The 15,219-nt window shown below is 35.1% G+C and overlaps 1 protein-coding gene across 3 annotated transcripts in view; it reads right to left on the bottom strand.

Annotated features, from left to right (window-relative positions):
• Positions 1-15,219, bottom strand: part of LRBA (LPS responsive beige-like anchor protein) — a 427,822-nt gene that overhangs the window by 345,820 nt on the left and 66,783 nt on the right. For all 3 annotated transcript variants that reach the window (XM_088132764.1, XM_088132766.1, XM_088132765.1), the window contains exons 17-18: positions 11,953-12,050; positions 1,236-1,328 (exon numbers count right to left, since the gene is read on the bottom strand). In XM_088132764.1, coding sequence (XP_087988890.1) covers positions 1,236-1,328; positions 11,953-12,050 — 191 coding nt within the window. The remainder of the gene's footprint in view (positions 1-1,235; positions 1,329-11,952; positions 12,051-15,219) is intronic.

Raw genomic sequence — 15,219 nt, 5'->3', positions numbered from 1 at the left:
ACAGACACAATGGTCGGCCAAGGAAACTTAATGCAGCAGATGAAAAACACATCATGCTTACTTCCCTTTGACACTGGAAGATGTCCAGCAGTGCCATCAGCACAGAACTGGTGGAAACCAGTGGGACCCAGGTACACCCATCTACTGTCTGGAGAAGTCTGGCCAGAAATGGTCTTCATGGAAGAATTGCAGCCAAAAAGCCATACCTCTGATGTGGAAACAAGGCTAAGTGACTCAATTATGCATGAAAACATAGGAACTGGGGTGCAGAAAAATGGCAGCAGATGCTCTGGACTAATGAGTCAAAATCTGAAATCTTTGGCTGTAGCAGGAGGCAGGTTGTTTGCCGAAGGGCTGGAGAGCAGTACAATAATGAGTGTCTGCGGGCAACAGTGAAGCAAGGTGGAGGTTCTTGCAAGTTTGGGTCAGGATCAATGGTGTCCTCAATACTGAGAAATACAGGCAGATACTTATCCATCATGCTATACCATTCGGGAGGTGTGTGATTGCCCTCAAATTGATTCTGCAGCGGGACAACGACCCCAAACATACAGCCAATGTCATGATGAACTATCTTCAGCATAAAGAAGAACAAGGAGTCCTGGAAGTGATGGTTTGGCCCCCACAGAGCCCTGATCTCAACATCATGGAGTCTGTCTGGGATTACATGAAGAGACAGAAGGATTTGAGGAAGCTTACATCCACAGGAGACCTGTGGTTAGTTCTCCAAGATGTTTGGAACAACCTACCTGCCAAGTTCCTTCAAAAACTGTGTGTAAGTGTACCTAGAAGAATTTATGCTATTTCGAAGACAAAGGGTGATCACACCAAATATTGATTTGATTTGGGTTTCTCTTCTGTTCGCTCACTTTGCATTTTGTAAATTGATAAACATAAACAATTACAATATATATTTTTGAAAGCATTCTTACTTTACAGCATTTTTTCACACCTGCCTAAAACTTTTGCACAGTATTGTATATATTCATTAATCCATCTTTCAGGAATAATAATAATTATTCATTTCAGCAATAATTATTAATATAAATCATTTCAAATTTTGACTCATCAGTCCAGAGCACCTGCTGCCATTATATTATAATATAATTAATAACTATTCCTAAATAAATTAATAAATATCTCCTTCAACAATATAAAATCAATGAGAAAACATTCCAGAAAAATAATATTTAAGGTGTTTTTATGGCTTACTATTGTTTCCATCTAATACTTACTTGGGTGCCAGATGCTTTAAAAAGTAACCCATCACCTTAAGTGCTTGTACTCTGATCCCTTCACTTTTTGAAGCAAGAAGTTTGTAGATAACGCTAAACAAAAGAGTTTTTAAAAGTCATAAGCAATGGCTAAAATAGCTTACATAGACAATGATCTAACTACAGTTACAGAATAAGACTTATTGTATACTTATTAAATCAGCCCTGCATATTACTGAGATACTTTTCCTACTGAATCTAAATGGAAAAAAAATTACTCATGATTAACCCAAATCCTACTTTTATTAATGGAAACCAGAATTAATTTAGCTAGCAAAGGGTTACAAAAAGACAGACACAAAGATATTAGTTCAAAATGACAAATGCAAAAGATTTCCTTAAAATAATATAAAATATTATTTTTTGAAATATACAGAGAACGCAAACTGGAGAAACCATTCATTTGCAGCCTTTTTCTATCTCTTTGTCCAGCTTGCAGTGTTAGGTAAACATTTATTAATGTGTCCACATTCCAAGTGACAGACTAAAGAATCAATCTCTTTGAAAAAGAAAGCTATGGTAACTGTAATATTTGACACGTGTCCCTTGCGAGTCTTATATGACCTCACTCAGAAAAGTGAGGGAAACAAATATCACTGAAATCTTTTTCCTCTTACACGTACTCACTGGAAATAATTACATACAAAGAAGGTTAATTCTATACATATGAGAATTATGATGAGGCAGTCTTGCTTATAACATTGGAGAATATATGCATTGCTTATTTGTGTATGTTTTAATTCTACCAGTATCAGCTCTTAAATTTCTGATCTCTTTTTTTTAAAAAATGAATCCTATCCAATGTGAAAAACAAAATAATGAATATATATCGATTACCAAAACAGCTTGTCTCACTATAATTATAACTGACAGGTTGTAGATATGGGAACAAAATCCTACACACTGAATGTAAAAAAATGCTATTTGAATGGCTAATTCTCAAAAATTTGACACGTAACTGTCAGTCTTCCTTCAGAATTCCTACTGCTCATAGTGCATAAGGTCAAGGTATTAGAGTCCATCAAATCTGATACAGGATCCCAATCCAAAATTCCAGAAATGACATTTGGTAGCTGGCATGGAAATTTGATCATCTTTGGATCACAGAGACGGCTCCTCAGCTGTTTATCACCCAGCAGGATCACAGGACGCCTTAAATTCCTCCAGATAAAGGAGGAAATTTGAAATTAGCCTATTTGATCTCCAGACAGCGGTTCCTCATGAGTAAGTCACAAGGAAAGAGATTTTTGTGAGAAGCTTACGAATGGAGTGGCTGGGAGGCGAGGATTCCATCTTTGTTCGAGGCTGAGGAGCAGACTGCTAAAGGACACTGAAACTGACCAACCTCCATTTTTATCATACTTTTATATTGTAATTATTCTTTGCTTTAAGAGAGGCTTCTTCTTACAGTAGATAAGTATTTCTCTGGTATTTTTCTTTTTTGGGGGGGACTATAAATTTTGAAAAGATTTGCAGATTTAAAATAATATTTTTGGATTATTCGCAAAAAGCCAACAATTAAAGTGGCACAAGAAAGTTAACAATGGGGAAATGGGGAGATTTAATTTTTTTGTTTAAGTTTACTTTTTCAAGAATCAACTTTGCTAAAATCATAGCTACTTTAACAGGGCTCCATTCTTCCATGAGAAAGTTTGTTGTTTAATATAAGTGATCAGGCAATTGGATGGGATTATACATCAAAGAGAAACAACAATCTGTCTAGTTTATTTTTAGTTGAGTTTATTCTCAACAGAGATACCTGCTGGCAATTACCTGTAATTATTCTATTTTCTCTTTGTCTTTTTTTCTTTCTGGAGCTAAGTGTACTTTAGCTCCAGCAGTCACCTGCTGGCAATTGTTTGGAATTACACTCTTAAAGGGTTATTGGATAATTTTTCCTGGGAGGTTCTTTTTCCCTTTTCAATGCTACATCTATACTCTTCAGATTTTTATAATGGCAACACATACCGAATTGGAGGCTAGAAGAGCTTCTATAGAGCAACCAATGGAAAGGGAAGATGAAGAAGAGAAGATAAACCAATTTCTGCCAATCTACTTAAATCTATGATTGATGAAATGGGAGTTATACTGACTGACTCATTAGATGCTAAATTGGATGCTAAATTTTCGACTGGACAAGATGGATATTTTTGTAAAACAAATGACTGTAGATATGAAACAAATGTCTGGAAAAATAAAACAAATGACAGAATGGAAATTTTGGAGAATAAACCAGCAATCAGAAACTTACAATATGAAAGAGGGATGGATAATTTGGCTTTTTTTGGAACTGAGAGAAAGAATTTTCCCTGCAATTTAGAGCTATACCAGAGATTCCAAATGAAGATATTAAGAGACAGATGGTTCAAGCTTTGTCAGAACTCTTAGATTGGGAAGAGGAAGAGACAGGAGAGGAAATTGATAAAGCATATCAGATTAATTCACATTTTGCTACAATAAGACATCTGCCAAGAGATGTTATAGTGCGTATTGTAAGGAAGAATACAAGAGATCAAGTTTTGCAACAGTATTTTATATCAAGATTAAAAATTGATAACATAGATATAATTATTTTGAAAGAAACTCCTATAGAATTTTACATAAAAGATTATTCTTTCCTGACTGAGGTATTAAAGCAGAAGAAGATTCCATTCCCTTGGGAGAAGTTGGAAGGTGTAACTTTTACTTTTCAACAGAGGAGATTTTGACTGAATGCTATTCAAAAGGCTAGAGAATTTCTGGAAAAATTTAAAGGAGATTTGGAAGAGGTCCAAATGGAAATTCCAAAGAAAAGTGACCAACATTTGTGACAGGTAAAGGAGCTGGAGAGGGACGATTTGGGATCAGGCACTACCGGCATGGATTTTTCTAAATGATTTGCTGAAAGATAGATTATAAGTGCCTAATGTGAAATATACATGGGGCTACCCTCCCTCACAAAAAGAAAAAAGTATTTTACTATTTGAAAAAACTAAAGACGTAATTTGTTTGCAAGAGATTCATATTAGAAATAGAGATACAAAATGTTTAATATGTAAAATTTGGGAGAAAAATTTATTTCAGTAGGACCAAAAAAACGAGTGGAGTTGTCTTATATGTTAACCCCCATTTAAAACCACAGCTAATACTGACTAATCAAGAAGGTAGATTTGTGGGGTTGGAAATTGAACTACATGGATTTAAAACTCTACTTTTAGGAATTTATGCTCCAAATGAAGATAAAGGAATTTTTTATAAACAACTTATGTAACTATTGATAAATTTCATAGGAGAACTGGATTTTGATGGGAGATTGGAATGGTGTTGTTAGACAAAACATCTGAGAAGAAAATTAAAACTACTCAAGGTAGAAGATTACCCAACAGTTTTTTCGACTTGATGGACAATTTAACTTTAATGGATATTTGGAGACAAAAAAATGGCAATTCTAGAGAATATACTTATTTCACTGAAAGATATAGATCATTTTCAAGAGTAGATATGGATTTCAAAGGACCTAGTTGCTAGGACAACCAAAGTTGAGATTTTACCAAAAACTTTTTTTGATCATAATCCAGTGGGCTTCACTCTTAAAATGAAAACTACTATTTTCAGGTGGAGATTAAATGAGACATTATTACAAAAAGACTAGATAGTGAAAGATTGTACAAAAAGTTCAAATGAAGGCACAGAATTAAAAACAGTTTGGGATACAAGTAAAGCTTTTTTTAGAAGTTGTTTCATCCAATATAATACAGATTTGGGGAAAAAAAGCAGAAATAAAAACACAAACTATTTTAGCAATTAAGAGAAAAGAGAAAAAAAAATTAAAGGAATTGATGACAAAGACAAGCATTTTATATCAAATCAAATGATTACAGCAACAGCTATCTATGTTGACAGTAAGAGAAATAGAAACCAAAATGAATTATGTAAAACAAAGGAATTTTGAATTTGCAAACCAACCAGGAAAGTGATTAGCTTATAAATTAAGGAAGGAGAAAGAAAAGAGGATGATATTGAAGCTTTGGGAGGGAAATACAGTTTTAACAGACAATCTGGCTATACAAAAAGCTTGTCATCAGTATTATTCTAATTTGTATAAAGGACAGGATATTTCTCTGGAAAGAACAGATGATTATTTAAAACTGCAAAATTTACCATCGCTTATAGACACACAAAGACAGATAATGAATGGGCCTGTAACAATAATGGGACTTTCGGAAGCTATAAAAAGATTAAATTAGGAAAAGAACCTGGGCCAGATGGATTATCAGGGTCTTATTATAAATATTTTGAGGATGAAATTTCACAGCTACTTCAAAATACAATGAATTTTATTTACAAGGAGACGGGATGCCACAGTCTTGGAAAGAAGCTAATATTGCTTTAATACCTAAAGAGAGACAGGATTTAAACTTAACAAAAAATTACAGACCACTATCGTTATTAAACAGTGACCAAGTTATTTACAACGATTTTGGCAAACAGATTAAAAATAGTTTTATAAGATTTTGTTCATGAAGACCAATGTGGATTTTTGCCTAAAAGACAATTAAAAGACAATATTAAAACAGTACTGGACATTATAGAGTATTTGGAATAGTATAATGAAAAACAAGCTGCACTGATCTTTTTAGATGCAGAGAAAGCCTTCAAAAATCTTAATTGGCCTTTCTTGTTTAAAGTTTTAGAATATATGGATTTTGGTGAGAACTTAATAAAATTGGTCAACTGAAATATCACAGAAAGTAAATTATTGTTAATGGAGATTTAATGACACCATGTCAAATTCAAAGAGGAACAAGGCAAGGATGTCCATTATCCCCACTTTTGTTTATTTTGGTTTTGGAATTTTTAAATAGAGATATAAGACAGGACGGAGAATGGGAGTACAAATCAAGAAAGAGACATATAAATTAAGAGCTTTTGCAGATAATTTGGTGTTGGTGTTACAGACCCACTGAAAGGGATAAAGATACTAATGAGAAAACTAAAGGAATGTGGTGCATTAGCTGGTTTTAAAATTAATAAACCAAAAAACAAAGACGTTAACAAAAATATGAAGGTACAAGGTGATATAGAATTGATGAACAAAACAGGTTTCAAGACTGAGAAAAAAATATTTGGGTGTTAATCTGACAATATGATTTGCATGTTGTTTCAGAATAATTATGTTAAGACATGGAACAAAATTAAAAAATATATGTTAAGATGGGAGTAATTACAATTGTCATTGTTGGGAAGAATTTCTGTGATAAAAATGAATGTTTTTGTTAGGATTTTCTCATGGGAAGAAATGCACCTCGCTATCTCCAAACATTGTTTGGAGACTAGAAAAGCAGGCCATTTGCAGTTATTTTTGTTAGTGTGCACGTATACTGCTATTTACTGCCACCTATTGGCGTCTGTATGCTAGTTACTCAAGGGGTGGTACATAGTGTCACTAAATTGTGAGTGAGTACATGCCTCACTGCTCAGTAAAATTTAAGCCATCATGTAATCAGTTTTATAGGTTATGTAGTAGTAACTAATAACCAAGTAGTTTACCTCTTCTCTGAGAGGTTTTGGTTAGAGATTTTGTTAAACTTGTGTAGTGGATAAGTCTTGGATGCCACATATATGAGAAGAAGTGATTTTTTTAATGTTTTGCATGAAACTTGTATTTTATGTAGTTTTTATTTTTCTCAATAAACCACCAGATATTTTCTATAACTTCTGGCTGGATTTCTTTGGAGAACAAGATAAGGACATTGCATTCTTTAAATCTCTCTAACGCTGGTATGTATTTTTGGCAAGAACTGTGGTTATAGCTGCACTCTGCATAACAGGTTATGGGCCCAGAGTGCCGAGAATGCCCAGAACGAGGAGAGATTTATGCCTGGATTTGTTGCCCTGCCTGTGTAACGTCTGGTACAACCTTCTTGTTTCAGGTTTGGATTTTTTTTCTGTGTTTTCGTGTGTGTGCTGGAAAAGTGAAGCATGGCGACCACCACAACAGCAGTGAGCCTACCCTTTGAGAGGTTAAATTCAAAAAATTACCAGACTTGGAGTATAAAGATGAAATCTTTTTTCCTGAAGGAGGGTTTATGGCAGTTTGTACAAAATGCCCCGCCAGGAGCACCTACGGCTGCAGAGCAAGTTATGCTGGACCGTGCTTATGGTAACTTGATCCTGGGTCTTGAATCTTCAGAATTAGTCCATATTTGTCATTTGAAGACTGCTCACGAATGCTGGGGAGCTTTGCGTGCTATTTATGCGAGACAAGCCTCAGCTGCTATCGTAAATTTATCAAAGCAGTTATATAATCTTAAATTGGATCAAGGAGCTAATGTAACTGAGCATTTACATAAGATGAAAACTTTGCTGAACTGGAGGATCGTGACATGGCAATACCAGAGAGATGAAAAGCTTGCATCATTCTTTCGAGTTTGGATGATTCCTTTGATATGCTGGTTGAAGCAGCGCAGACTTTGACACCAGCAGATCTTATAGTAGATTATCTTACAAATCGCTTACAGGAAATTCAGAATGCTCGTGAATTGCAGAGTTCAAAGAAAAGGCTTGATAACGCAAAGCAGCGACCTCCTGCTGGCATAGAGACTGCATGCGTGGTAAGAAAATGTTTTCGCTGTAATACTACCAAGCATCTTATAAAAGACTGTCCTATGAAAAATCGCCAACTGATAGTTCCAGAAAGTTTGTCCGTCATGGGAAGGGACTGCCTGCCAAACAGCAAGCAAGCACTAGACTGGTATCTGCTTTGATTTCTAACAGAGACACACGTTCTCCTGATACATGGTTACTGGACTCTGCTTGCAGTGAAATCATTGTAAATAATGAGCAGTTATTACTGACTAAATGCAAGCCTAGAATTCAGCAAGTTGCCTTGGCTGATGGTTCTATAGCTAAAGTAACTATGCAAGGTAAAGTCTTCATCCCTTGTTTGGGGGAAGTGGTTTCTGATGTACTCTGTGTTCCTACACTTGATTTTTCCCTTCTCAGCGTTCCTGCATTAACTAGAACTGGGTATACTGTTACGTTCCAAGGTTCTGAATGTTATGTTAGTAAAGAGGGGGCTGAGTGTGCTAGAGGGAAATTGGTTAATCAATTGTATGAAATGCTTCCTAAACAAGATGTGTTAATTGGAAGTTGTGCTGGTAATGTACCTCTACATAATGATTGTATTCATTATTATCACAGAGCGCTTGGTCATCCTGGATGGAAATGTTTGTCACAAATGTCCAAGGTGTATCCAGAACTGAGATTTAAAAAGTGTGCAAAGTTTCTTGATTGTACTGTGTGTAAGCAATCTAAGATCAAGTCTGCCCCGGTTGCTAGAAAAAGTGGTAGAGTATCCAATAGACCTTTTGCACTAGTACACGCTGATTTAGCTGGACCTTTTCCTCCAAGTGAAGGTGGAGCAAGATTTATGTTTGTTTTAGTAGATGATAAAACACTTTTTACGTTTTGTTATTTACTTAAACAGAAATCAGAAGCATTCTCTTGTTTCAAAGAGTTTGTTGCCATGGTAGAGAGAAAACATGGGCACAAAATCGGGAGCTTGCAAACAGATAGAGGGGTTGAGTTTATCAGCAATGAGTTTCAGAACTGGCTGCGTAAAAAAGGAATTTTTCACAGATTAACAAATGTTGGTATGTCTGCAGAAAATGGTATACAGTAGCTGAAAGAAAGATTGGCGTGTTGAAAATCATCAAACAGAGTCTGATGTTAGACGGTCAAGTACCAGCCCATTTTTGGGGTGAAGCAATTCTAACAGCAGTATTTCTCACTAATAGACTCTGGGATTCAGCTGTAAATGAAGTTCCTTATTTTTTGCTATATGGCAAGTATCCTTCTTTAGAGCACTTCCGTACGTTTGGAACTTGTGTAGTAGTTCTCAATAAACAACCAGATATTTTCTATAACTTCTGGCTGGATTTCTTTGGAGAACAAGATAAGGACATTGCATTCTTTAAATCTCTCTAACGCTGGTGTGTATTTTTGGCAAGAACTGTGGTTATAGCTGCACTCTGCATAACAGTTTTGTCTAAGATGTTATTTTTGTTTCAGACAATACCAATTGGACTACTGATTTACCATTTAAACAATGGCAGAAGGATATAACTAAATTTATCTGGCAAGGTAAAAAACCGTGAGTTAAATATAAGGTGTTGCAAAATGCTAAAGAAAGAGGAGGTTTAACCTTGCCTGATCTCAAATTGTATTTTGGTGCTTGTTGTTTAGTTTAGTTGAAAGAATGAGTGTTGCTGAGAAATAGATTACTGAACTTGGAAGGGCACGAATTGAGATTTGTGTGGCACAGCTATTTATGGTATGATAAAGTTAAGGTTAATGTAGATTTTAAAAACCATTTTATTAGGTGTGCCATTTTGAGAATTTGGAATAGATATAAATCTAGATTGTGTCCAAAAATACCCTCACGGTATCTCCACAAGAAGCATTTAACAGGAAAGAAATGGTAACCAAGCAGAAATCGTTAATTTATGCCAATATCCTTGATATTCATCAGGGAGAATTTAAAATAAAATCAAGAGAGGATTTGATATCAGAAGGATATATATGTCAATGGTTTTCACATTGTAGAAAGAAACTTGTAGAAAGATTTAAAGTTGATAAAAAGACATGCTTTTGAATGAAATAAAACTGTTTTTGAAACTGAATTGTGCACTTACAATGAACAACTTATTGCTAAAATGTATAAGCTTTTGTTGAGATTTGAAACAGAAGATGAATAAGTTAAAGAGTGTATGATAAAATGGGCTAAAAATGTTGGATATAATATACAAATGGAACAATGGAAAAATATGAGGATGAAAGGGTTAATATTTACATTGTGTTACAATCTGACAGAGAATTTTTATAAAATGATGTATTGATGGTATTTGTCACTGGAAAGATGATCAAAAATGTATAAAGGGACTTCAAATATATGTTGGAAATGTGAACAAGAATGGACTTTCTATCATCTTTGGTGGACATGTAATAAAGCTAAAAAATTTTGGACTCAAATACATATAATTACCTCAGACGTTATTGAAGGTTAATATACAATTGAAATCAGAGACATTTCTTTTGGGACTGATGGATAAATAATTGGAAAAAGCTCACAGACTTTTGTTTTTATATATGATAACCACAGCTAGACTTTTATACACTCAAAGGTGGAAAGATTCAACATTACCTACAATGGAAGAATGTATGGTGAAGTAGATGGAATTGGCTGAGATGGCGAAATTTATAGCTTTGCTTATTGAAAAAACATTGACTAACGTTAATACTAATTGAAAGTCCCTTTTGGACTTTTTGCAGGAATAAGAAAAAAATGAAATTATGATACATGGATTTGATTAGTAAAATTAATACCCTATGCAAAAAATGTACGCTAAGATGTAGTTTTAGAGCAAGAGGTTATTTTATGTTTCATTTACAGGTGCTGTATAAGAAGTCAGAAGTCATTCTTTTTGTATTTCTGTTTTTCTTCTTTTCCTTTTCTATGTTTCAATATTTTTGTTTTCTCTCTCTACTCTACCTCTAGCTTTCTTTCTATTCTTTTTCTTGATTATTAGTTTGTGTTATTTTAAAATAGTGCTTGAAAATCTTGTAATAGAACATTGTGGATTTTCCAATGATATTAACCCCTTAGTGCAAAGGGAAGGAATATTTGTAGGAATGGTGATGCACCTTTCGAATGCAATAATTAAGGCAGAATTTTATTTAGAACTAGATGGAGCATTCATCCACATGGTCCAATTCCGCTTGTAAACAAGATCATCTGGGAACCAGAAAAATAACCTGACTCTAGAGAGGCATATGAATAATTTTATTTCTATAGTTGTACTTTGTCTTCATGTTATTGGAAGGTTGATATTATTCTATAAAATATAGATAGAACAAAGCTTTATATTAGGGTACAAATGGAGTTGAAGTAATAAAGTTGTTGATAAAACTAAACTTTTATTCTACTTGTTTTGTACATATTTAAGTACAGCATTAAAATTTACTATTCATTTGAGAATTTAATTGTTCTTAGCATAGCTTCAAGTTTATTAATTTGCAATCACAATGTGTGATATGCTCTTAAGGTTTACTATATTTAAATAGTCTACAATATTATGCAGATTCAATTTTTCAACACCATTTTATTTTCATAGGCAACTTGTTATTTCTCATTGCCTCCAAGAAGCAAAATCCCATATAAAATTCTGGCCTTTAAACTGATTTTTATGGAAGGCTTCCATAAATTCAGTATATCAAAATATATTCAATAAATTTTCTAAAGAAAAAGACTCTTGTGGTACTCTAAGTCATAGCTGAGTTGGTAACATGTCACAAGCCTATTACATTGTTTTTCCAATACATATATTCCTATTTGGAACAATTAAGGCATTTGCAGCCTTTCTATAGCTCTGAAAGGCTTTCCTCAGTAAGTAAAATCTCTGTTTCTCAGTAACTACATACTACACATATACATACATACATATATAAAACTAAAGATATGGTAGCATTACTGTTTCAAACTACATTCTTGAGTATGAACTCATAAAAGGTATGAAACTGGTCAACACTTTCAACTAAGTAACCCCTACATTAATGTTTGACAGAAGACATTTATCTTACAAGACAACCAAAAATTCAAGTTTGATTACTGTTATTTCTACTGGAATTTATCTCTTACCGTAATCCATTCCTCTGATCAAAGGCAGGAATCATAGAACTGGGGTGCTCAGACATGAGAGCAACAAGCAATTGCAGAACATCCATTAAATTTTCATCCTAAGTATAAAGAAACCCATGTTACAGCTGATACTGCAATTCAAACTTTGCAGATTATTTTTATCAATTTGTGAATTATCACTTTATTCCTCTCCTATCATTATAGACAAAACAAAGAGAACAGTGTCTCACAAATATTGTTTTGTTTATAACCATGCTAATATGCACTTGTTAAGACCTAGGATTAGACAGAATGGAAGATGCTAGAGACGGAACTCTGATATTTTCAGTCCCACCAGAACTGACAGGGTGGGCATGTTCCAGGTCCTTTTCTTGAAACAATGTCATCTAGTGGGACCTACAAGAGGTGTCTTCTCTGTCACAGAGCCCGCCCTACTGAACTCTGCACCTCTTGAAACTCAGAGGGCTCCAACTCTCCTAGCCTTCCAAAAAGCTTTAAAATCTTTACTATTCCCTCAGGTATTGGGTTAGAATATCAGGTAAGCCCAGCTGCAAGGCTATATGACTGTGAGATGAAAATTTTGAGAACCCTGGCTGCATTGTATTAAGGTTGTATTGGTGTTTATTTTTCTAAATTTCTGGGTTTTATTGTTATGTTTATAATTTATTGTTAGCCATCCAGAGTCATCAAAGCAAGTTGGGTGGCCATATAATTGTTTTAATAAATAAAAAAAAGTGACTTCACATTATGGTACTCACATGATGGTACTCATTCACAAGAAATATATAAAGGATACTCATGAAATTTCATGATCATAGTCATGAAAGCCAAAGGAAGCAGTGGTAAGGAAAAACTGACACTTTAAACTAAAAACACAAACTTCAACCCAGCTCTATATAAACATACCTAAGCAAATCACAAAGTTATCGCTACTGCCAGTACTAAGGAAACTGAACAATATATAAAAGCAGGCCATCTAAAGAACCAAAGAAGTAGATCCATTTGCCCATAGAAGCTTTGCTATATTTCAAAGAAAACTAATCATTTATTCCATGCTAGAAATCAAAGAATTTTGGAAGTAAAGAAACATTCAGAAGCAATTAGTAAAAAAGCAAATAACAGCTTTTTTAGTTTTTTTTATTTTGGACCCATAACCCCAAAACCACCTATTAGCAATTCCTGTTAAACAAAAAACATAAAACGACGTGTTGCTAAACTGTTTCAGACTTCAGTCCTAAACTAGCAATTGCTATACAAAAAACAAAAAAAGCACATATTACTTTTACAAAATCAAATATAACTACGTTATAAAATGCATAAATATAATATGGTCCAGCAATACTTTAAGAAATTGACAAGTAACAAAGCTGCTCGTAGTACTAAAAACAGCATTCCATATTTAGAAAGTAAGAAGCTGAGTTAATATAAGCAGGCTGTGAAAGTAAGTATGTGCAGCCAATGGAAAACCAAAGCTTCCCTTTCCTGTTCTCATTTAAGGCCCACCCCCCGCCTCCGTGGAATTGATGACCTGGCCCTTTAAAAGTGCTTGGCTCTGGATTAGCTATGATGGCATTTAAGAGGAAAAGAGAAAGAGAAGAAAAATAAAGAAAAGGAGAAAAGACCTGAAGTCTCACAAGAAAGATAACCAGATGACATCAGAAACTCAGACTGGAAGCACTGGTGATGGGAAAGAAAGCAAGAAGAGCCCCTGTAAATGGCCAGCAGAGTGGCAAATACAGAGCAGAATGGAGTATGAGCAGATCAGGTGCTGGACTTGGGAAAAGGTCCTGAGCACTAGCAAGCAGCATAAATACGTGGGCATTTTTCCATTGCACAGACACTGGGAAGCAGCCTAGGCACTGACATCTTCCGGGAGCCCAGGCCCCTGCAAGCCCAGCAGAAGCAACTACAGAAGACAGTCCAGGGCACCAGCCACAACCATGTTGAAACCTCAGAAGAGCTGCTGTTGCAGCATTTCAAAAACACCCTGAGTTAAGTAATGTCAACTCAGCAGCCAGACGTTGGGAAGCCAGGCAAGTGACTGCAGAACAGAATAGATTGGGGAGGACAAGTCTAAAGGCTTAAGAACCAGACGCAAAAGGGTTAAATCAAGAAGTTAACGCAAGGTATAAAGAATAAAAGCACATAGAATTATAATTTGTAATTCGAAAGAGAGAGAGAGCACACGCACAACCACGAGCATGTGGTCCAGTCTGGTGTAGTAGTGAACGTGCTGGCCTAGAAACCAGGAGACGATGGGTTCTAGGCCCCCCTCAGTCATGAAAGCTGGCCAGGTGACATTGGGCCAGTTTGTCTCCTCACACCAACCCACCTCAGAGGGTTGTTGTTTGTGGGGAAAACAGGAGGCTGTATGCACATACATATAGGTTAAAATCTAATAATAATAATAGAAATCATAGCTAAAGAATATATGCTAAAAGATAATAAGACAATAAAAACATATTAATGTTGACATTCCCAGGTTAGTATCTGTTTTATATTAATTATGGTTTTATATGCAATCTGTCATATTGTAGCATGTTGTTTTCAATAGGTATGATGGCTGTATTTGGGTTTGCTTTAGTTGTTAATAGATATCTAATTGGGTTGCCTGTTAAACTGTGAATTACATACACTGGATGGAATTTTTGTAGTTGTTTTACTTGATTAGTTCTGCCCCTTGGTTAAGGGGCATAATAAATTATTATTTTCTTATTATGGTTGGTCGCACATTCAGCCAGATGTTTAGACTAGATTTGGCATTTTTATCCACCTATCGAATCCTTCCCAAGGACTTGGGATAGGCAGATGTTGTTTGATAGTATTAAAATTATTGTCACAGGATGTAAGCTGTTCCCAATAAAGCTGCCTTTTGCAATCGACTGATGGTGACTTTGTCAACGCCGATGGTCTTCAAGGGGTGCTCCAGATGTTTTGGGATTGCACCCAAGGCACCTATTACTATATTTGCTTTCTTTTGCCATAGTCATTCTACTTATTTGCAGGTCTTTATATTTTGTGATATTCTTTCTTCTATTCTGCTGTCTCCAGGTATTGCAATGTCCACTATCCAGACATTTTTGTCTTTCTTATCAACAATTGTTAAGTCTGGGGTATTGTGTGGCAGGTGCTTGTCTGTTTGAATTCTAAAGTCCCAGAGCACTTTAGCTTCTTCATGTTTGATTACTTTGTCTGTTTTGTGGCCCCACCAGCTCTTGCTTGCAGGCAAATGGTATTTCTTGCAGATATTCCAATGTACCACTGCTG

The sequence above is a fragment of the Python bivittatus genome, unplaced genomic scaffold (genome assembly GCF_059951505.1).
Source record: "Python bivittatus isolate LINGU-HERP-01145 unplaced genomic scaffold, Pbiv_v1 ctg000070_np1212, whole genome shotgun sequence".
NCBI classification, from domain to species: Eukaryota; Metazoa; Chordata; class Lepidosauria; order Squamata; family Pythonidae; genus Python; species Python bivittatus.
Note: the sequence above shows the minus strand (reverse complement) of the source record. Positions and strands in the feature narration are given on the sequence as shown.